At 35.8% G+C, this 25,235-nt stretch overlaps 1 protein-coding gene across 1 annotated transcript in view; it reads right to left on the bottom strand.

The window, feature by feature from the left end:
* Positions 1–25,235, bottom strand: part of TINAG (tubulointerstitial nephritis antigen) — a 92,478-nt gene that overhangs the window by 35,701 nt on the left and 31,542 nt on the right. Inside the window, exons 5-9 of the mRNA XM_078447021.2 lie at positions 19,640–19,763; positions 15,932–16,082; positions 13,665–13,845; positions 11,932–11,977; positions 8,686–8,812 (exon numbers count right to left, since the gene is read on the bottom strand). Coding sequence (XP_078303147.1) covers positions 8,686–8,812; positions 11,932–11,977; positions 13,665–13,845; positions 15,932–16,082; positions 19,640–19,763 — 629 coding nt within the window. The remainder of the gene's footprint in view (positions 1–8,685; positions 8,813–11,931; positions 11,978–13,664; positions 13,846–15,931; positions 16,083–19,639; positions 19,764–25,235) is intronic.

Genomic DNA, 25,235 nt, shown 5'->3' with positions numbered 1-25,235 from the left:
AGACACCTCAAAATCATCAGGCCCAATAGTGAACTCCTTCCTCATCTCACTCTCCGTGTTCTATTACAAAACTATCACACCTTCCATCTTTTCTCCCTAAATCCCTCTTTTTTTTCTTAATTTCTTAATATTTGTTTATTTTTCAGAGAGAGAGAGACAGAGTGTGAGCAGGAGAGGGGCAGAGAGAGAGGGTGACACAGAATTCAAAGCAGATTCCAGGCTCTGAGCTGTCAGCACAGAGCCCCCAATGCAGGGCTCAAACTCTCCGACCATGACTCGGATCATGACTCTCGGGTCATGAGATCATGACCTGAGCCGAGGTCAGACACTTAACCAACTGAGCCACCCAGACGTCCCTTTCTTTAAGTATTTCTTGATCCATTCATGTCTCTTCAACTCCTCCACCATCTTATCAAGTCCAGACTGAAATCTTTAAAAAAATACAAAGAAAGATACCACCTTACTATTTAAAACACTTCAGTGACTTCCCACTGCTCAAGATCCTTAACCAAATTCTTAACATACTTGACTACATTCTGTAAAGTGGGCTACAAATCCCTGCCTTCTGCGACTCAGCAAACATGATGCTCTTTGTATTTATATAACATTTTGCATCTTTCTGAATGTAGAGCCTTTTTACAAGTTGCCCCTTAGCCTGGATCTATTCAGCCCATACATCTCAATTCATACATTTCTGCCTCAGGGACATTTCTCAGATCTTCAAGTCTGTTTCAAGCTTTGTAAGTTCTCTTACCACTCTCTACCCTGTCTTTGTAAAATCTATCATATGGGTTTTTCTTTAATATCTGGTTGTAGTGTGAAGACAAGGAGTGTTTGTTTTTTAGTTTTTCTCACCATGTGTCCTATTCAGCACAGAATCAGGAACAACAATATTTATTGACTATATAGAAACAAGAAATTTAGAAAGCATTCTATTTGTACCCAGTTTAAGTCATATAATGAATTTGCATTAAAGTTTACAGACAGCTCTGACTTGATTTTTTTTGATGATTCACTCAAACCAGATGTCTTCACAGTTATGTATGGGAGATATGCCCAATTTCTATCATTTTGCCTAATTTCTTACACGTTCAATTTAATTTAAAAAAATTTGAAGTTATCATTGACAATCTACTCACAAACCACCTTTGTTATTCTTCAATCTATTCTTCTTGGACTGTTGCTGTGTTTGCTTTTCTTCCAGCTACCATTTCGCACTAGTTTGTTTCCTTTCTCTCTGGGTTACTATATAATATTTGTAAGTAAAAAAGTTGATATGACTTTTTAATTTAAGCATAATTAACAGAGTTACATTAGTTTCGGATGTACAGTATGATTCAACATTTCTATACATTACTCAGTGCTCATACACTAAGTGTATTCTCAATCCCCTTTATCTATATCACCTGTCCCACGCCAAGCTCTCCTCTGGTAACCACCGGTTTGTTCCCTGTATTTCAGAGTTTGGTTCTTGCTTGTCTGTTTCCTTTTTTTCTTTCTTAAATTCCACATATGAGTGAAACCATATGGTATTTCTCTTTCTCTGTCTGACTTACTTCACTTAGTGTTTTACCCCTAAGATCCATCCAAGTTGTTACAAATGAGAAGACCTCAAAAAACAAAAACAAAAACAAAAATCAATGACACCAAATACACACACACACACACACACACACACACACAATGTTTAGCACCAAAACACTTTTTTTTTTTTTTGCCTAATAGCTAAATGTCAATTAGTAGACTATAAGTTTAATGAGGTTCAGGATCTGTGTCTACTGATATATCACTAGCACATAAAACAATTCTTAGAACATTCAGATAATCAATAAATATTTGTTGAATAAATGAACTTTCACCTAAGACATTATTGAACAATGGCAAAATACATCCTAGAATTATTTTATCCTTCTCTTTTGGTGACATATAGACCATTGTATCTTCATGAAAATTCTTTCCCATAGCAGGATGACAATATGAGGAAAAGTCAATGTTTATCCCAATAATTTCCTTTAATTTTCTAAAGTTTATAACTCCTGGATATTTTTAAAATTTTAGTTCTAGTAGTGATTCTTGAGATCATATGTAAATGTGTTAACTACACTACTTTATCAACCTCTGACTGAGGGATTAAAGAAAGCTCAGGACCTTTGATAGACAGAGACATAAGATACTGTAATGATATGTAGATGTGGAATAAGATCATAATATAAAGAACATTGGCCACGATAAAAAAATCTCAAATACTACACACACACACACACACGCACACACACACCCCACATTTTAACACCTCTAAAGTTGAAATACATCTAACAATCAGTGGGTTTCTTAGTTTAAGTGGTAATATTTTCTTCTTCGTATTGGTGTATAAATAATGCCATATCTCAAAACACATGGCATTTTTTTTTCAATTAAATCCTTTTACAACATAGTATCCATAATGGGGGTGAACAAATGTTTCGGAAAGGGAAGAGAGAGGAGTTAAATAAGATTATAAGGAGCAAAGGAAGGCATTACAAGTGTTTTTCTACCTACCACAATTCTGTGTTTATATGTATGGAAATACATAGCTTTTATTACCATATGCTAAAGTCAATCATGAATATGTCTACTTCATTCCTTAAACTCCTTAAGAGCAGGACTATGTGTTAATCCTCCTTGTATTCCCTAGAGCTGGGCACTTGATAGAAGTTGAAATTCATTTGTTCAAGTAAGTTAAATCTAATAGCTTTGTCTTCTACAGAAAGGGCAGCAAATAGAATTTGTTGTGATAAATTTGTAAGGTACTTCATAGGAGAATATTAAGCTCTCTGATAAGGAACATTAACTTACTTGGGCTATTTGATTACTCTCTAATTCACTGATGCATTAATTTTCTGAATGCAGTAATTACCGTCAGGAATTACTAATGGAGAAATGAATTAAAATCTACTGCTCCAGGGCACCTAACAATGCCCCGGTGACCTGAAATATTTCCGAAAAATAAACATATTCTCCAAAAGCAATTTGCCTACAGGAAGAATAAGCCTTGCTAATTGCCACACATGTGAGGGAAATTTACAAAGGTCTCCATTTCCTAGGAGTTTATAAAAGTGAACACATTACTGCAACTGACATACTGAACATGGAAGATACACAAACAGTGTCTGTGTAATTAAATATAAACACATTTATATCTTGTTCAACCCCAGCATGAATGAATTTAAGAGTAGAGTGAAGAAAACATGACCAGCATGGCTAAATAGGGAGTACAGATGATAAGTCATCAGCTCCAATAAATCAACAAAGGCTCTGCATCAATGTTGGCATTTTCAGAGTTCTCTAAATGAGAATAAACATCATTTCAATCACCAAATATGTGCTAGGAAAATTTTTCCAAATCAAGAACATTACTAGAAAAGACAAAAATTAATAATGAAAATACATAGGAAAGGGAGGTTTTGAAGGAATATGACTTTCAAACTAAAGGCAAACGGAACTCAAGCAAAGCTGAATTTCTAGTTATAGTGGAAGTGCAAAGGCATTTGTATGTCATTTGCCTTCCTGAAAACTCATACATCAATTAGGAATGAAAAAACAAAGTAGACAAAATAGACTTTTAAATATCAGTACCTACTTTCTATCTTTAGTGAGCCAAAGAGCTATAATCCCAAATAGCAATTTTGAGTAATAATGAAAAATACATTTTGTTCTGTACCCAAACTAGAGTAGATACTGAGTAACAACCCTTGCCACTACTCTCCCGTTCGTCTCCAGACCTTCACAAGTACATTTTCCCCTTAAAAGTATGCCAGGCAGTCCAGAAATACCTCTCAAGATCTTTATAATGAGGGCCATGAGCAGGCCATGGAGATCACATTTCAGTCCCTTCCCACTAGACCCATGGAAAGTCAGCTCAACAAGAAATCACACTGGAAGCTCAATGGGCTGCTGAAGTCCTGGGCAAACCGCCAGAGACAATGGTTGAAAGATGGAGCCAGATGAAACAAAAATAAAGGCAAAGAGTAGCATATGGCAGCAAAGATATTCACAAGGGATTTATTCTGAGTCCCACCAAACTCTCTGGGCTGTGGACTAAGGACAGAGTTGATCTGACGAGCGTGGGCCCAAGAATTACAAACTTCAGGTTAAAGCAGAGGAGTGCCTCAGCTCGTTCCTGCAACTTCCCCTCACTCTATTTCTCAACAAAGACCTGCTTCATTTAAAGATGAGGCCTGAACAAGAACTAGCGTTGAACATATGGTAAAAATATTCATTCTTTGGATAGGAAAAGCATTAAATGCATGATGGGTCAGCAGTGGATTAGGTGGTTTGACAACATTGATGAATAATATAGGCACCTCCTCTCACAGAGTTTCATGAAAGGGGAGACAGAGATCACAATGAACATCAAAAGCTGGTTAAGTTAAATAGTAGGTGAGAAAGTGATCATTGTTATTAAAAAAATAAATACATTAGGGAAAGGGTATCAGAAGTGCTAGAGGAGAGGGCAGGTAGCAACAATGAATAGGACAGTCAGGAAGCCACACTGAGAGGATGAGATCTAAGCAAAGAGTAGATGGTGACATGGAAACGATAGAAAGCATTTTAGGCAGAGGGAGAGAGATGGGGTGTGGATTCCTGAAACATTAAAGGATACCAGATCAGGAAGAACAAGATACAGATTAACAGAAATTGAGACCAGAAAGTTGAAGGGGGTGTTGGCAGGCAGATGCGGGAGTCCTCAGATCAGGTAGACCTTTCTAAAGACCTTGGCTTTTACTCTGTGGGAACTGAGAAAATTACAGAGTTTTGAGAAATGGAGTGACAAGATCTAATGTTCTAAAAGGAACATTTCTCTGTTGAGAATAGACTATTGAGGGCAAAGGTAAGTGCAGGAAGACCCATGTATAAGATAATGAGTAATGGTGGTTCAGGCAAGGGTGGGGGTAGTTCAGACAATGAAAATTGGTTGGGTTCTAGATGTAAGTTGGAAGAGCCAACAGAGTTTCTGAAATTTGAAGTGAGTTGCAAGGAAAGGAATAAAAGATAATTTCAAGGGTTCCAAAATTTCCAGCCAGAGCATATGGAAAGATGTCATTGTCATCAGTAGATGACAGATGACGATAGATGATAGATACTGTTCAGAAAGTAGAAAGGGGAAGATTGGGAGTTCAGTATTGGAAGGGCTGAATTTGAATCATTTATTAGGAATCTAGGTGGGGGTGTCAAGTAGACCATGGAATGTATGAATCTGGAGTTCAGGAAAGAGATCTGGACTGGAGAGAAAAAAAGGGAAAATTGCTTCTGCATATTGTTGAATAGTGGAGAGGGGCTGGGGTCTACAATACAGCAAGAGGGATTGAGGTAGGAGCATTATCTATGTAAGAAGTGGGAAGAAAGAGTGGAAGGAAAGCTATGCGGGTGTGTGGTATCTGTGATACTGGGGGTTGTTCTCGGATTGCTTTAATCTTTTTGGTGAAATAGAATTCAGGGTTATGGGCTAAGAACACAAGGATGTAGGAATTGGGAATTCAAGAAAAAAGGAAAAGTTTTGAGATAATCAACCGAAGGGAGGGGCAATAGACAGAACAGGAATCCAGAATATGATTGTCTGGTAGTATTAAATAACAAAATACCTGATACAAATTAAATTCAAGGACAGAAAAGCCATCATAAAAAATATGTGTTTATCATTGATTCTATTAACATACAACAAAGTTTAAACAACCATTAATAGTATGATTTCAGAGCAGAATGTAAATTCTATAATCCTGTAATATGTAAAAATAATAAGACTACTAATAAATATAAGATGTACGAGAGCAAGAGAGATGGGGAGAAGTATAAGAATGATAAATTTCCTGGGTGTCTGGGTGGCTTAGTCGGTTAGACGTCCAACTTTTGATTTTGGCTCACATCACGATCTCACGGTTCATGAGATTGAACCCTATGGCAGGCTCTGTACTAAACATGGAGCCTGCTTAGGATTCTCTCCTTCTCTCCCCCCCTCTGCCCCTTTCCCCCAGGCGCTCTCTCTCTCTCTCTCTCTATCTCTCTCAAAAAAAAAAAATGAAGAATTTCCTCATTTTGTTAATAACAGATATAATCCTAAATTGAAATGTGTAATTAAAAATGAATTATTGCTCCCATCTGTAATTCTCTTAACATATATTTTTTCTTAAGTGTAAATGGTTCTTTTAGGAACTAGCATTTCTTGTGTTGAAGTACCAAAAAGTCTCATTTCATTAAATTCAAGTAAAAGTAACCTGAATATCAGTATTTTTAATTTTTTAATGTTTATTTATTTTTGAGACAGAGACAGAGCATGAGCAGGGAAGAGGTAGAGAGACACAGAATCTGAAGCGCGGCTTGAACTCATGAGCTGTGAGATCATGACCTGAGCCAAAGTCTGATGCCCAACCAACTGATCCACCCAGGCACCCAGGCCCCTGAATATTAGTATTTTTAAGTGTCATTATCCTATATTGTCTATTTTTGTTTGTCTCTCTTTTCATCAACACAGAGAGAAACAGAGAATTACTTGACATGCTCCTCACCAAACGTTAATAGTGAGATTAATCTAATTTGGGAGGATTTTTTTTTACTGTCTTCTTTTTAGGTAATACATTTTTTATCATATATATACTGTATAATAATTTAATGAGCATGTATGCATTTTTTAAAAATTTTATTTTAGAGAGCCAACTAAAACACCCAGAAGCCCCTGTATTTTACCTTTTTTTTAATGTTTATCTTTGAGAGAGAGAGCACAATTGGGGGAGGTGCAGAGAGAGGGGACAGAGGATCCAGAGTGGGCTCCATGCTGACAGCAGAGTCCAATGCGGGGCTCAAATTTACCAACCATGAGATCATGACCTGAGCCAAAGTCCGATGCTCAACCAACTGAGCCACCCAGTTGCCCCTATTTTTTAAGTGATACTTTTGAAAAAAATTAAGGCAAACACCCTGTTCCATATAACCTAAAATGTAGGGTAATCAGAAACTATCTTACCCTCAAAAGAGGAGCAGTGTTGAGTGACCAAAACTATACAGAATAATCTATTAAAATGGAAAAGCAAAACAGCCAGGATTTAAAGGGATACTGAGAAATGCATTCATATATGTTGCTAATGAATACTCTAGCAATGTTTCATTTGTCATAAAATTTTAAGAACTTCCCTATCTCATTTTCTTCTGATAGACATTTAATTATCTAGCCACCTCTCTCCCTCTGTGTATGTGTGTGTGTGTGTGTGTGTGTGTGTGTGTGTGTACACATATACATATACATATACACACAACTAGGAGGAACATAAAAATATTCCAAACTCTCAAGAAAAGTTACCTCTGGATGGTGAAATTATCTTTACATTTTCCCCCAACTGTAGTTTCTCAATATCCTATATTAACATGAAATGCCATATATTTCAATTCTAATATACACATATTTTCACATCCCGGAAATCAAGACAAGTCATAAAATTAGTAGTAGCTTAGATTCAAAGAAATATGGTAATTTTGTAATTGAAATATAAGAGTATTTAAAATGAAGGAGAGATGACAAAGGGACATCACAGAAGATAACTTGTCTACAGTCCTTAGAGTTGACTCGGAATATTTGAAAGATCAGTAAGAAGGAGGTGGTGATTTGGTTGTAGCTCAGGTTGTTTTTGTGCAAGCTTAAACAAATTTAGAGAGGAAGAACATGTTCAACAGGAATGAAGTCATTTACTATGATGGCAAAATGAGAAACGTGAGGGTTTGGATGGAAATGAAAGAAAAAGACACAAAAACCTTTCCTGTAGTATTTCATTTGAATTGGAGTGAGACATTAGGAGAAAGAGCTTAAAGATGGGGCAGAGTCAGAATGAGTTGGAGAAGACACTGGGGAAAGTGGCCTCAGATGACCACACTCTCCTTTTGACTAGGGTCCATTTGTGAAATTACTTACTCTTGAAACGCAACCAAATTTTGAAGTTATTTCTTGCCCTGGTGGAGATGAATATATTTTACTCTCAAACTGGTGAGTGTAATTTCTACAATTCTCACATAAATATAAAAAATAATTTTGGGGGTGCCTGGGTGGCTCAGTGGGTCAAGCATTCAACTCTTGATTGGGCCATGATCTCACAGTTTGCAAGTTTGAGCCCCATGTGGGGGTTCTGCACTGACAGTGCAGAGCCTGATTGAGATTCTCTCTGTCTCCCTTTCTCTCTTCCCCTCCTCCACGCTCTCTTTCCTTCTCTCTCTCTCTCTCTCTCTCAAAATAAGTAAATTAACTTAAAAAATAATTTTGTACTGAATTAAAGGTGACCCTATTCTTTCTGTTTAATCGTTACCATTTGTAATTCCATCTAAAACCATCTCCCCAAATTCTAATATACTTTGGATTTGTACCCTTCCTTTGCTTATGCCATATACAGAATTCATTCCAATAATATATTTTCCTTGCCCTTAAAACAGATCTTTAGAACACGCTCACAAGTGAGAGACAGGAAATGGTCATCTTTACCACCTGAGTGACCCCTTAATTGGACTTTAAAATAACAAGTAAATAGTGCCAAGGTTTGGATAATTTTTAATTTGTATGGAAACCTCTCATACCAAGGTGAATTCTGGTACCTGTATGCACTATATACACTTATTTTCAGTTTCATTGTCCAAAAGCATTAAATGAAGATTTTTAAGGAATTGTCTTACCCAGTGAGTTTGACGGCATGTGTCTGAAGCTTTCGATATTTTCCTGATTCTTCATTTGCTTTTTTGGTAATATGTCTATATATCCCTGTCTTATAGTGGAAGAAATCCTCATGGACTTGCATTATGGCTAAAATAAAACCCAACAAAATAAATGCAACAGTTTGACACAATTCTCTTTAAAAACCTCTAAAATTCTCACAGAACAATCAGTGGTTCAATTGCCATGAGAGTCTAAAGAAGAAACTTTGCAATTCAGCCTAATTTTCTTTCGTACTTAGTTTAATTGCTGCAGTATTTTTTTTTTTTTTTGGTTCTCTTATAAAAACAGCTTTTGGCTATTTAGAATATTACTTAAGTACACATTCTACCTTTAAAACACCATCTATTCCTAATTGACAGAAGCACTATTACCAGGAATTGAGACCCTTGCAGGCAAGCCCCCCTACACTTGGCTAGTGATTGCTGTTTCTCCATGAACTTGGGGCTTCACCAGGAGCCTCTTAAAACTCCAATTAAGCTGGCAGTGAAGGGTGAACCCAGCAAACAGGGCTTAAAGTAATTGTCCTTAATCCCTGCAAGTAAATACAAACCTTTCCTTGGTGAGTTTGAATAAAAAGCAAACCCTTGGCAAAAGAATGCTCTGACAAGATTTCATCCTCCCGGCTCTGAAGAGCTAAGCCACTGTTGTATTTTTTTAGAAAGTAAGAGCTTATACTTGATAAAGCTCTCCTTCATTCCCTCGCTTAGATTACTTCTTTTCTGTATCACGCGCTGCTTTGTTGAATGGCTAGGATAATTTAGGGTGAAGGCGTTAAAGTTTTAGAAGACATGCACTGAAAATATTTTTAGTTGGGACTAGATAAGTATATGTTGATAAGTGCACAATGCTTGTCTATATTAGTTTGACATGCTTTTTAAATAAAATAAAAACTAAGGTCACAGGCATTTGATAGATCCTAAAATGAAACTTTAACTCCAAAGTCAAATATAACTTTTTAATGTTCCACCTTTTATTTCTTTTTTTAATGTTTCATACCTTTCCTGATGCTGTTTAAATATTCTCAAAAGCAGTTAACTCTTTTTTATCTGCTTTAAAATACTTTCCCATAGGATTTTAAGAATTTATGTAACTGTACTTAATGCAGATCTTCTTTAGTTCTCTTTTCAGCACCTAAAATTACTTGCAATTCTATAGATTTTAGAGGGCTGCACACAGTATTATTTATTCAACATTCTATTGCGTTTTACATTCTTTTGTAGTGAGAGAGGAGAAAATGAGGCAACATGTTGCATGTACAGCAAGATGAGTCAACCAGCATTTATCTAAATGTGAAGATACTGCCAGGGGTTTTTCCCTTCTAGAGAACCATTGACCCCTTCAGCTCTTCTCAACTCTGCCTAAGCACCATGAATAAAATATACACTTCACTGCTAAAAAAAAAGAGTGCCAAGCGAAGTAGCATGGGTGAGAGATCATGATCAACTTGAGGGTGGCTCCTTCCTTCAGACTTGATGAACCCATAAAGATATGACTGTATGTTACTGTAGTGCAATTCCACTTTGGGAAAACTGCAGCCAACTTTAGCACACAGAATTATAACAAGGTATGAGGGCAGGAAGGAGTCCACATTGATTCAGCTCTATCTTCCGCTCCTGACTCAGGCTGGCAGGAGGAAGGGTCTTGACAAACATTTGTTGAATGACTGTGGAATAATTTGGATTTCAACTTCACTGTTTTCAGATTTTTATTTTTGATTCTTACTTTTGATCATTTTTGATTCATATGTGAAATTCATGAACATTGACGTACTTGAGCCTTAAAAAACAAACCTAAGGTGTTCTCAATTTTAAAGAATTATGCTCCAAATTTCTTCTGACTGATTAAAAGAGAGAGAAACTGGAAACATTACTACAATGATCTGAAGATAAAGAGAGCTTAAATAACTTGCCCCAAATCATTTAAGGAGCAAAGGTCAAAGGTGGAATTTTGTATTCAGCCTTGAGTTCTAATGCCTGTGCTCCTTTTAAATTTGTCACAAGAACTCACCTTAATGAAGCATGCATGTAAATCATACATGAATCTCCCACTCTTATAACAGTCAATAAAAGTTACATAATTACAAGGAAAAACAATTCTCTTCATTCGTTTCACGTTTTGTGTAAGGTCTCAGGATTTTTCGACTTAAATTCAGGACATGTTTAGTGGAAGCTCTGGCTTCCCAATAAATGTTAAGTGGTGATAATGATCAGTAATAATTCTTCCAAAATAACTTTGAAACCCATGGTTCCTGCTAGATGTTGAACCAATACTAATTAGGTCAGCATTCAGGAAAACAAAAGCAGGTGCTGGCCAATAATTCCTTAAGTATATATCAAATGTTTTAATTTAACTTTGGTTAATTTAAATTTATTTGATTCATTCCACTGCACTGATAATACATTTTGGGCCCTTCAAGTGTTCACAACCTGAAATTCCATTTTAGGCCTCGCTAGGTTTGTCCTTCCATGCTTTTCCAGGCAATGTTTAGCACAGGGAACATGCTCTATAAACTTATCTTCATCCATTGCAGTGATGCAAAATGAAATAGATAAGCAGAGGAACTATGTCTCGGAGATGATATCTTAAAAATCAAAGTCAATATAAAGTCAGGGTATTATTTTCTTATTTACTGTTAATTTACTATCCCTAACACATTTACAAAATTGATCAAAACAGAAGGCATGTTATAAAACACAAAAGCACACTGGTTTCTTTGATTTCTTTTGACTTTATAGAAAAAGGAAAGTATTTATATTTTTTTCTACTGCTAATTCTTAATTTTTTTTTCCAATCCATTACCTAACCCCTTTAACATGAAGATGGGAAAATTTCTAATTGTTAATACTTAAATATGACTGAATAATTAAGTGAGCTCTGCCACTAAGCATTTCATGTTTGACTGCCTGTTTGCCTGTTTGGTCCATGATCCCTTTTGGAAAGACTTAGCAGACTTTCATCAAATGTGCCACTAGTATTTAGAAATTCAATTTATGAATGTGTCTATCTTCTTAAAATGAAATGGCAAATAATGAAGTCATTTGGTGAGCATATATCCTATAATTGCACTGATCTCAGAACTGTTGAAACTTTATGAACACTCTAAAAGTAAAAAATTTCTTTTATTTAGCTCCTTTTGCATGAAATAAAATGTAATGCTGTTTATTAAAGAAAGAAATAAGACACAACCATATCTCATCCAAGCTTACCTTGAACTGGTCCATTTTGCATGATTTCTTTCATTATCTCAGTTTCCTAGAAGGAGAAACATCATTGAACATCATTATTGTTATCAGAGCATACTAAACCTACTATTTGGTGTATAATGTTAGATATTATGTAATCAATTTAAGAATTCTACAATCCAGTGTGCCTTAACCACTTATAATTTACTCTTAATCATGGCTTGAAATACTCACATGTGAAATACCACTTTGATCAAATTGCTAAAGACAAGATGCACCCATGTGTTTTACTGACTTTTACCAATAATATTTTCACCAATACTAATTTTTAATTGTTATTTGAAATAATAACTTTTGTGGTCACAAATAAGAAATAATTAATTAAAACCATGTTTTATCAGTTTATCCATTATTTTGATCACAGGAACAACCTCAGGTGATTGTTTAGTGAGGTACCTCAGTGTAGGTTAGTATATAAATATTTCTACGTTGTTACTAAGTGCTGTGTAATGCAGCACCTAGTAAGAACGCAGGTCATTCATTTACTCTTTAATTCATTCATATATGCACATTGGTCACAGAGTATATACCAAAAACTGGAACAGAAACAAATATTGACCCTTTACTTGTCCTCAAGGGATTTACATTTTGGTGGAGTAGATGGAGAATAGCACAACTAATTGCATTATGATATAATAAGTTACATTACAGAGATAAGCACAAAGTTCCTAGGGGTGCAAATGAAAAGGGAAATTAATGTTATGTAGGAGTTAAGAAAAGTTCACAGAGAAGATGAAGTTTTGACCGGGGTCTTGACACATGTGTGGGCTTTTACCAGATGGAAACACGTGGAATACCCACTTGGGAGGTATGATCGTGTGGCTAAGAAGGAAGCATGAGAGAGCATGATGTATTTATGGAGTGGACAGTAATCCTATTTATCAAGAGCATTAGGAGCAGGTGTAGGGGTAGATGCTGGCAGGACAGAGTGTGTAAAGGATTCGGTCAGAACCGAATCATGGAAGACCTATATGCCATTATAAGAATACCGAACCGTAGGGTCGCCTGAATGGCTCAGACAGGTAAGGATCCGACTCTTGATTTCATCTCAGGTCATATCTGACGGTTCATGATATCTAGCCCCTCGTCAGGCTCTGCGCTGATGGTGCAGGAGCCTGCTTGGGATTCTCTCTCGGCACCTCTCCCACTCTCACTTTCTCTCTCTCTCTCAAAATAAATAAATAAATAAACTTTGTCTTAAAAAAAAAAAAAAAAGAATACCAAACTTATTCTGCAAGTAACTAGAAGCCACTGAAGGTTCAGATATTCTGAAAGTGAGCAAGTCTGGGTAAGACTGATATGATGGAGTTAAATTTGTCCAGGCTTTCAACATGAAAAACTAGAATCTAAGGGAGTCATGTTCCCATTTTGGCTGTACCTACTTCAATCATTTTGTGGAGTAAGGCAAAGGATTGATACAATGAGCTACTGCCACAAAAAAGTCACTGAAAAAAAGGTATGATTTAGCTCTTATTTGTCAAGTATGGAAATATATATCATATAATCATTCATGCTGCTAATATTACAAAGATCAGAAATCTGAGAGTCTTTAATGGACACTTTAAGAATATAAAAAATTATCCCTCGAAACATAGCATCATTTTAGAATATAATAGTTTTTAAATAGTTTTAATAACAGCAGAGCTATATATTTTTGAGAAAGTTAACCATTGTTAATTCTTGCCATTTAGACTTACATTGGAAGAGACTCTGTATGGGGGAGAACATTGGTAGATCCTGTTTGATTTCTCAATGTTGTTGGGACATGGCTTTGTGGCATGCCGTTTTCCCCGCCCATCAGACCTACTCGCCATGGCACAACCATGATTGGTAGCATTTTGGTTCTTGAAAAGTGGATAGCATGCATGGGATACCAGTCTATGAGGAATAAGCAAAGAAGTGAAAGTAGTACTTAGGAAAATGCCCTAATATCGAATCTATGCACAAGTTTACTTAATTAAATATTTATAAATTTTCCAGAAGTTTCCTAAGTTACATGTGTAACTTTCAATGGGTTGATTAAATCTAATACACCAGTTCAATATATTACACTCTTCCCTGCTCCCTCATTTTTCTTCATTACAATTTTAAAAGTCTTGTTTCAACCTACTTTAATAAATAATTTATCTATGGTATAGAATTTCCTGAAAATGAAAAGTGACTGTCAATAAAATCTATGGTAATATTCATACAGGAAAGGCTTCTTCATTCTGAATATTTAGTTATAATGTAGAAGAGCCAAACTTAATATGAAAAAAACCAAGGATTTTATTATGTTGAGATGGGGTATTTTGATGAATTATGTAAGTTTCAGAGTTAAAGCTGTTTTATTTCTGTTTTTGCTTTTACATTTTTATGAAGTTATAAACACCTTCTCATAAGATCTAAATTATGTTTATGTGGTTCATTTTGGGAGAAATACTATATACTAAGTAGAAAGTTATCAGATGCATACATTGTACAAAAGATAAAGAAAATAATTTTTATTTCTGATTTTGAAATTGAACATAGTAAAAAGCAAAAATTATTTGATACCAAAGCTATGTAATTTATTGAATATAGAAGAAGATCATAAGGAAAATAATAAAATTGCTTTTATACATATTTAGCTTGAATTAGCCATAGAAGTATCAAATATGATTGCTTCAAAAAAATTCAGTAGTGTTCAACAGAGTAAGAGAATGTGAGCAAGGAACATGATGAAAGTAAAGCTGTTAAAGAACGCTTAAAAAATTCTTGCATAATATGTATTACTTTGGGATAATAAGTGCCATGGATTGAATTGTGTCACCCCCAATTCATGTGTTAAAGCCCTAATTCTAAGGTGACGGTATTTGGAGGGGGCCTTTGGGAGATAACTAGCTTTAAATGAAGCAATGAGGTGGTGCCCTGACACTGGATTTAGTGCCCTTATAAGAAGAGGAAGAGATATTGGTGCTCTCTTTCTGCCATTTGAAGACGCAAAAAGGCAAGTTAGGAAGAGGTTTTCTCACCACGACTAGATAAGTTAATATCTTGATCTTGGACTTCTCAGCCTCCAGAACTGTGAGAAATAAATGGTTGTTGTTCAAGCTTCCCAGTCTATGGTATTTTGTTATGGTAACCTAAGCAGACCAATACAGTAAGATTTAGTTTGGTCTCAAAGTTCATTTATGTTTGGAAGCTTCTAAAGGGTGTTAATTTTTGCCACAGTGTAAAACAGAAGCCAATCAAGCACCACTGTACCAAAAGGTATCAGTCCAAGTTGTCCATTCGAAGCACCACCTTATTAAGCAACATGCATGAAAAATTTTTAAAGAAATTTATTGCCACCCATCAATATCTGACACCCACACTTTCATACTACCTGACTGGTCTAGAGCAAACCGAGAGCACTCAGTGGATGATACAAATACAGGTGAGCAATACATATGTACACTACTCGTTATCAGCTGCAGTGTCCTTACCTTGATAACTTGGGTTTTAAGTAGATTAGCCCTTGTGCAGCAGGTATCAGATTACATGAGATACATAAAAAACAACCTGCCTTTCCTCATTAAATGGGATGGTAACCCAACGATAAATTACTAATTTTATTCATTTCGTTCTTAATCTAATTTTTCCCTGGCATTATCCATCTACCTGGGTAAATGAAGACTCGGCAGAGGTATGAGCAATATCAACTACTCTATTCCCATGGGGACTCAGTAAAGCCATTTGGCTCAGAGCAACCAGGAGACAATGCTTCCTTGAATCCTTCTATTCATTTGGCCAGGAAATATATACATTCTTCACGTAATGGCTTCCAATAGCTTATAATCTTAGTAGACACCAAATACAGTGTATATTTAAATGTAATACAGGCATTTATATAGCTGTAGCACATATGTTTTTTGGTAAAATCTTAACATTCATTTGTTTCCTTCTTTTAACTCCAAACAGAACTCAGAAGAATACTACAAACATATGTTGGGCAGCTATTTACCCACGTTTTCTCAGGAACCACCAAGCCCTATCGATGCTTCCACTATTGCATCCGTGACGGTTCTTGGGACAGCAAGAGATCAAATTCTGAGGGGATAGATTAGCTGTGTATCGACCTTTGGACTGAATTGCTATTCGGTCAGCTGCCACACCTGTTTCAAACAGAATAGTGATTAATATTCAAAGGGCATATGACATTTTTAATAAGTTACATAGCCTTTTTTTTTAATCCTAGTCACCAGAGCTTCACATAATTTAAAATTAAGGCCAATGTCCTTAATATATCATGCATACCAGCAAAGTCAACAGGGTCATAATTTTGGTCATAATTTTTATCCAGTTGTGGTATTGCTCAATCGTCTTATCAAATTCAAAGACTTTTCTAGTTCCTTGTTCTTTTCTAGTTCGTTGTTCCTTTCATGTTCTATATACTTATGAATTTTTCATTAAGGAATCTTTCAAGTATAACTCCTTGAGGGCAAGAATCACATCTCAGTTACATTTCTATCTCCTGTACCTCATGTACAGTCATGGATAAATATATAACTTTTGAAATGAGTGAAACTAAACTGAGGAAATCAGAAAAACTTATAGAAATATTAACTGGAAATTCATCCATATTAATATGATATATTGGAATGAATTGAATCCTTGGTTTTTAAACTGGTGTCTATGTTAACCACTTGGGAAACCATTCATAAACTAATCCATACTTATATAAATCTTATACAATATCTAAAAACTACAGAGCATAATTCACCTTATTTATACATGGTATAAATTTATATCAATATAAAATTCTCTAGCATGGTTGTGGCTAATCAGTTCATTCCTTTTCCCAACATATTACTGGCTGCCTGCTAAGTGATAGGCACTGAACTAAGTACTAGAAATTACAGTGATGAACAAAAATCATAATGATACCCTCATAGAATAATAGGCTAGGGAAATTAATCCACCATTGGATAAAATGATAATCCATTATCATTTCAATTATGTTACCTCGATAAACTAATAAGAATGACAAGATCATGAGAAAATTGGGATGGGTGCCATTTTGGTACAAATTTTTGTTGTTCTTGGATGGCTGGTATAGTTTGTTCTTGATATTTAAACTTACTTTTATTTAAAGGCAACAATGCCATAGGCTTTCTTCTATCCATCCAATGTTTTCAGGAGATGTTATAGCTTTTGCTCATCAAACTTGTCCATATAATGGAATTTCTCAAGGTGCTAATTTAGAATTATCCTAAAATAATTCATTTTTAAATAATTCACTTACATATGTATTTCTGTATGTACGTGGTTTTTATGTAACTATAGCATATGTATAATTCTGTAATGCAATTGCTGGCACATTTTAAATGCTCAATATCTGTCCAATCTATAACCTCCTACTTCCTTCTCGATTCCCATCTCTTACTGTGTTGGGATAAATTTCATAAGAGAAAATGACATTCTACTATCACCTCTGCTATTCTCAAGGAAATAATTCCCTATTTCATTGAAGAAAATAGAAATTTTCTGATGCTTTGACTTTCAGTACAGGGCTCAGAATCAAATGTAAACTTGAAAATATTAGTGTAACTATTCTCCAGTTCAAAGAACACTTTGACAACAGTAGTCAAGGAGTCAGTAACCTGGCTTCCAGGGTCATTTCTGAGATTGGGTAGGTCATTTTATCTATTTGTGCCTATTTTATAAAACCAGAGGCTTGAAAATGTGACCTCTAAGATTCCTTCTAGCCCTATGAATCTGTAGACTTCAACTCAAGGATAAATATTTTGAATTCCAATTGGACACAGTATGTTCCTCTTATACAGACATTTCTGAACCTCAGTGAATGTTTAGTACAAATTAACTTGAAATAGTTAAAATAAGTCAGACTTAAGAATGGCTCAGTTCAGCAAATTGTTTTCCACCTCCTTGTGAAAACTTTTATTGGCCTTTACCCGTGAGACACCCTATCATTTGACCTGCTTATTTTACTCTCTCTCTACATTTGCTCTGTGACAGGTATCACCCCTGCCATTCCAAACTCCTTCACCACTTCAGCTTCTGAATCTTGCTTGAATTTTGTTGGTTGCATAACTATTGTTTCATATGTGTTTATTTTTAAATATCTTATTTATTCCATTTTATAGTTTTTAGATTCTTTGCAAAAACACGTTTTTATTGTAACTATATTTTCTGTCATAATTTTCTAGATCTTTAAGAGAACCTAGTTTACTCTTTGCTATGCTTAACACACTCAAAACAATAAATAAACAAATAATATGTGCCTGATTTGTCATACTGAATACACAGGATATAAAACCATTGCATCTGAAACCACAAAAGTGTTGAAAACCCTCTTCCTGGTATTTTGGTATATTAGGAAGGGGGACAAATCCAGAGTTAGCCCTGGCCTGAGCCCATCTCTGGGGCTGTGACTAGGGGACACCAAAATACACCATTCAAATCAGCCTAGCAAGTTGCTGTCACTATCTAACCACCAATATCTTTTCTAAGACATCTTCAGAAATTCCAGTCTAACTTAAATTTAAAGCAAAATTCTTACACATCACCTAAGAGGTGTAATACATGAACCACATGAACATAAAATGATAAAATATTTATATTATTAAATATTTTTCCACCCATGTGAAACAAGTCTCAAATAGGTCCTCCATGCGTATCCCTAACAAGCAAGGACAAATATCAGAAATCCAGGGAGCATTTGTTCTAGAGTAGGAAGTAGCATAGACTTAACAGATGGAGCCATTCCAGAGGTAAGCCTGGCGAAAGGCATCATTTCTAAAACAAATTAGCTGATACTATGAAGCAGTGATATGTGGACCAATTTATCAGTACTTTTCTGTCCCAAGGAGTATGACCCTTCAGAGCTGACTTCTCTAAGAGCCTATGCTCTTATTTTACAATGCTTTTACAATTCTTGGAATCATCTTCAAAGCCTAGAACATAGTTTTATAAAGATCTTTGATAGTAGCCAACCAACATCATGTTAGGCTTATGTTATTTGCTGGAATCTAACCAACACTCCTTTGAGGATAATTTAGAGACTAAATCTTGAAATTAACCTGAGTATTGATTTACTGGACTTGTGAACTTATATGAAAGTAGCTATAAAAGAAGTATTCCTTACACTTTTGAAGTAACAGCAATATTAATTTGGAAACTACTCATCAATTTAGAGTCAGAAGTTACAAATTTGCTTTTATCTCAAATGAGATAAAACCTATTTAATCCATTATTATTTTGTTCTGAAGTGTTTCCTTACATCAAAGTAGTTTAATAATTAAGCATATTATTGCAAATTGTATAAAGAGAAAAGAATAGGAGAATTACGTAGGTATGTGCAAGTTCATATTAATATTACCCATAACACTATGAATTAAGAGGTATCTTCTACTCTTATCATGTGGATTTAACTCTCAAAGGACAAACAAATTTTGGAAACTTTTCTTTGTTGTTCGTTTGATTTATTCTCCATTTAAAATTATACCCTAAAAATCAAGACCAATTTTCAGAGTGAAAATGGATATTTATATAATCTTCAGGTTGCTTTCTCTGGTCAGAATAAAACTTTATTTAAATTGACCAAATGTTAACATTTAAATATTCTAAATTTAAAAATCTTTTAACTACTGTCCCAGAATCTTGAATCAAAGGGAGAATTAGAATGAAGTAATCAAAATGACTTTATTACTTGCAGTAGAAAATGCCCATGATGCAGCACAATTTTTTTGATCCAATGGGCCATGAGTCCATCCAGGCCATTTATAAGAAGCAATAAAAAACTCCGGAAGGTCAGTTGTTGCAGGTAAAGAAGCCTAAGGAAGAGAAGCAGACGTGTCAGATTTCTTCAAATGTATCCCAATAATCATTTTAAGAAAATGACATGAACTTTTATAACATTTATCATTATTTTTTTTAATTTTGTACATTCGTGTTTTCTGAATGACACCCCTGAAAAGCATTAGTAATGTGGCATTTCTATTTCATATATGTTTAAAAAATAATTCAATGCAGGGAATCCGAACATAGTGCAAAATCATAAGAACAAGATGTAGAATTTTTCTGGGTTACCATGCAGAGCAATAATTTTGGCCAATGTTTCTTCTTCTTGAATCAGAGTTTGAGTCACTCATATGAAAGATGCATGGTGTTATTTAAATTTGACTTCATAAATAACATTTACCTTTAGGTCTCTTTTATGTTGGAGAGTGTGACTCTGTATGAAATTAATTTTGAAACAATGCATATGTGGCAATGTACTTGGAGCCCTAAGGCACACCAATTTTACACAAGACATTAAGAAGCAAAACTGGGATGAATTGGTTGACATTTATAAAATCCTTGAAGATTGAAAGGTTTCAGAAAGTGTGGAATGCCAAATGTACAATACCATTGTTTCTTCAGAGCCCATGTTCGAGTCCTGACAGAGTCGATTTCAGCTGCTGTCTTTCCAAGAATGTAAATTAAATGTTATACCTTGCTCTGTTCAAGTCACTCAAAGAAAATCTCAAACACAATACCCTGTTTTTTTCCCCAAACTTTCTAAAGAGTGATAACCTTCACTTGAAAAATAATGACTCAAACCAAATAAGGATTTATTAATTTTTATCACTTAAGCATACACACACATTCACACACATTTTTGATAGTGCTTTAAAGTTTTCAAAGTGTTCTAACAATCAATATTTTATCTTCGCAATAGCTCTAAGTTGTATAACCATGGCGAATAATTTTTATTCTATTTTATCAATTAAGAGACAAACTTCCAAAAGTTAAATGACATGCTAAAATTAAATAAGAAATATCCCTGAAACTAGATTCAGGTTTTGGAATTTAGAACTAAGCTCCATTTATCATTTCCTTACTTTATCAGAAATATATTGATATTTTGAAAGAGAAATAAAATGTTTATAAAAGCTAAAATTTTACCTATTTAAAAGTTTTATAATTGTGCATTGCATTCAGCAAGTCAGGTTACTGATCCAATATCTTGCAAACAAAATTACTTCTGACAAGTATATAATTGCTTCAAAGACTAAAGAAAGATTTGGAATTTACATGTCTGCCTAAAAAGGTATCCATCCAAAATATTTATAAACTTGAATTTTGATTAGAGAGTTCAGTTTTGATTTAAAGAAACTACTATCACCTGATAAGAAAGTTATTAAATCTTGAGTTCCATTACTAAAAATATTATTTAGATGATGGAAGAAAAGTACAGAAAATGCCAAGCAGATCACAGTAGAGTGTCTGCATGATACCTTTAAGAGAAGTATCATGGAAATCCAGGTGATGTTAGATCCTTATACCATTAGACTGACCACACTGCAGAAACCTAGAGTTGAAGCTCAATCAATTTATGCTCTGAATAGAGAGTTCCAGAGATAGAGCTTCAGTCTCCAAGAGTCTTTCTAACTAAAATGGAAATATACCTATCTTATTAATTACTAATACTTCCTAATTTTATTATCATTGGCTCATCAATGAGCTCTTAAACATTTATAATACTAAGTTGTCTCAAGTTTTCAGAAAAATAGGTGCAGTGTGAGTTGTTACTTTACCACTTCAGAATTACAATTTAATAACATAGCTAGGACATTTCGCCTCTACTCTGTTAAGGCAATATACAACCATTACATTGAACACATTTCAGCCTGGTTGAATTATTTAGAATTTGACTTCCATATTCCAAAGCCTACCAGAATTCTTTGCACACAGGAGGTATTCAATAAATACCTCATAATAATGAGGAGATATAGATCTAACTGGTGGATTTCATCTCTTAAAAAATTATTTTCCTCTTTAGGCACATTAAGTTAAATTATAAACACCAGTCTGCTTTTATTGCTTTTACAATTTATTGCTTTAAAAATACTGGTCGGGGGTTAAGATAGTGGAGTAGTATAGGGGTCCCGAGCTTGTCTCATCCCTGAAACACAGCTAGATGAACATCAAACCATTTTGACCACCCTGGAAATAGATCTAAGGATTAATGCAACAATCTGCATAACTTGAGCCAGAGCTTGGCAGGTACATGGTTGTGGAGAGGTGAAGGAGGAAGACCTGTGAAGGGTAGGGAGCCCTTTTCATGGAGAGAGGACAGAGAGAGAGAAAGAGAAAGGGAGAGAATAAAGCACAACAGGATCATGCAAGAAAAGCACTCCCACCAAAAGTATCTGGTGAGAAAGAGAGAAAGAGTAAAAACACTCTCAGTGGACTGAACAAGAAACTTGTTCCCCAAAACCTTTGGGAGAAAGAAGAGAGTTTCAATAGCACCAGGATTCTATAAACAGTGGAGTCCAGAGTCTGAAGGTTCAGATTTCAGTGCCTGGTGATGCTCTGGTGAGGAAGCAGGGCTAATCCCCAGTAGCAGGCAGCAGGGACTGAGGGGTCCATGTGCCACACAGCAAGAAGCGGTTTCCCTGCTTGGAGTGCATTTAGTAGAGGCCATACGGCCTTCCCACTAGCAAAATTCCCAGTGGACCCTGGAGAGAAGCCATATTTACTGACACTGGAACAAAGATGCCAGAGGGCACCAAAACCAAACCACAGAGGGCTGTGTGGGGTGATTTACCATAAACCTCTGCTGCTGTGCCATCGTGCAAACATTTTCTGAGACAAGCCAACACCAGCCACTGCTCAGTGAGAACTTTCCCCAGAGAATTTGCATGCATCCAAACCACAGGGGTCTCTAAAGTGTGGAGTTTTGACACGCCATCTAAGATAAAACTCTGGAGAGAGGTGCAGGCAGACAGCTTGGACATGGATAGGGGAGAAGTGGGATAGACGGAGGCCTGAGACAAAGGAGGGGTGCCTGATCGCAGGTCAGTGAAGGTGTGGCATTCCTGCACCAAGAGTAAGGAACTGGGTGAAGCCATTTTCACCTCTAGCGTGTGAATACACACAGGGATTGACCCCAATAAGCTATGCAGTGTCATTAAGTGGAAAAGGGAGCTGTTACACCAAGCCCTGCCCATCTGTGGTACATCCCCCAAAAGACCAGGACAAATCCCTTCCACCTGCTGATTAGTCTACAGACTATAGTGTGCTTCAAAGTTTCATTTCTAGGGGAAATGATGTAACTGCATTCAGTTTTCATTCTGTCTGCTGGCTCCTTTATTTATTCGTTTTCTTCACTTCTGTTTTTGCTCAGGTTGTTTTCTTTTTTCTTTCTTTTCTTTCCCTTTCTTGGATACCAAAAGAAAAAAAATTATTTTTATGTTCTTATTTTTCTTTTTTTTTTTTTTTTCTTTTTTTTTTCTTTTTTTTATTTTTTAATATATGAAATTTACTGTCAAATTGGTTTCCATACAACACCCAGTGCTCATCCCAAAACGTGCCCTCCTCAATACCCATCACCCACCCTGCCCTCCCTCCCACCCCCCATCAACCCTCAGTTTGTTCTCAGTTTTTAACAGTCTCTAATGCTTTGGCTCTCTCCCACTCTAACCTCTTTTTTTTTTTTTTTTTTTTTTTTTCCTTCCCCTCCCCCATGGGTTTCTGTTATGTTTCTCAGGATCCACATAAGAGTGAAACCATATGGTATCTGTCTTTCTCTGTATGGCTTATTTCACTTAGCATCACACTCTCCAGTTCCATCCATGTTGCTACAAAAGGCCATATTTCATTTTTTCTCATTGCCACGTAGTATTCCATTGTGTATATAAACCACAATTTCTTTATCCATTCATCAGTTGATGGACATTTAGGCTCTTTCCATAATTTGGCTATTGTTGAGAGTGCCGCTATAAACATTGGGGTACAGGTGCCCCTATGCATCAGTACTCCTGTATCCCTTGGATAAATTCCTAGCAGTGCTATTGCTGGGTCATAGGGTAGGTCTATTTTTAATTTTCTGAGGAACCTCCACACTGCTTTCCAGAGCGGCTGCACCAATTTGCATTCCCACCAACAGTGCAAGAGGGTTCCCGTTTCTCCACATCCTCTCCAGCATCTATAGTCTCCTGATTTCTTCATTTTGGCCACTCTGACTGGCGTGAGGTGGTATCTGAGTGTGGTTTTGATTTGTATTTCCCTGATAAGGAGCGACGTTGAACATCTTTTCATGTGCCTGTTGGCCATCCGGATGTCTTCTTTAGAGAAGTGTCTATTCATGTTTTCTGCCCATTTCTTCACTGGGTTATTTGTTTTTCGGGTGTGGAGTTTGATGAGCTCTTTATAGATTTTGGATACTAGCCCTTTGTCCGATGTGTCATTTGCAAATATCTTTTCCCATTCCGTTGGTTGCCTTTTAGTTTTGTTGGTTGTTTCCTTTGCTGTGCAGAAGCTTTTTATCTTCATAAGGTCCCAGTAATTCACTTTTGCTTTTAATTCCCTTGCCTTTGGGGATGTGCCGAGTAAGAGATTGCTACGGCTGAGGTCAGAGAGGTCTTTTCCTGCTTTCTCCTCTAAGGTTTTGATGGTTTCCTGTCTCACATTCAGGTCCTTTATCCATTTTGAGTTTATTTTTGTGAATGGTGTGAGAAAGTGGTCTAGTTTCAACCTTCTGCATGTTGCTGTCCAGTTCTCCCAGCACCATTTGTTAAAGAGACTGTCTTTTTTCCATTGGATGTTCTTTCCTGCTTTGTCAAAGATGAGTTGGCCATACGTTTGTGGGTCTAGTTCTGGGGTTTCTATTCTATTCCATTGGTCTATGTGTCTGTTTTTATGCCAATACCATGCTGTCTTGATGATGACAGCTTTGTAGTAGAGGCTAAAGTCTGGGATTGTGATGCCTCCTGCTTTGGTCTTCTTCTTCAAAATGACTTTGGCTATTCGGGGCCTTTTGTGGTTCCATATGAATTTTAGGATTGCTTGTTCTCGTTTCGAGAAGAATGCTGGTGCAATTTTGATTGGGATTGCATTGAATGTGTAGATAGCTTTGGGTAGTATTGACATTTTGACAATATTTATTCTTCCAATCCATGAGCAGGGAATGTCTTTCCATCTCTTTATATCTTCTTCAATTACCTGCATAAGCTTTCTATAGTTTTCAGCATACAGATCTTTTACATGTTTGGTTAGATTTATTCCTAGGTATTTTATGCTTCTTGGTGCAATTGTGAATGGGATCAGTTTCTTCATTTGTCTTTCTGTTGCTTCATTGTTAGTGTATAAGAATGCAACTGATTTCTGCACGTTGATTTTGTATCCTGCAACTTTGCTGAATTCATGTATCAGTTCTAGCAGACTTTTGGTGGAGTCTATCGGATTTTCCATGTATAATATCATGTCATCTGCAAAAAGCGAAAGCTTGACTTCATCTTTGCCAATTTTGATGCCTTTGA

Source organism: Panthera onca, chromosome B2, assembly GCF_046562875.1.
Source record: "Panthera onca isolate mPanOnc1 chromosome B2, mPanOnc1 haplotype 2, whole genome shotgun sequence".
Classification (NCBI taxonomy): Eukaryota; Metazoa; Chordata; class Mammalia; order Carnivora; family Felidae; genus Panthera; species Panthera onca.
The sequence above is the reverse complement of the archived record's forward strand: the minus strand, read 5'-3'. Positions and strand labels throughout refer to the sequence as shown.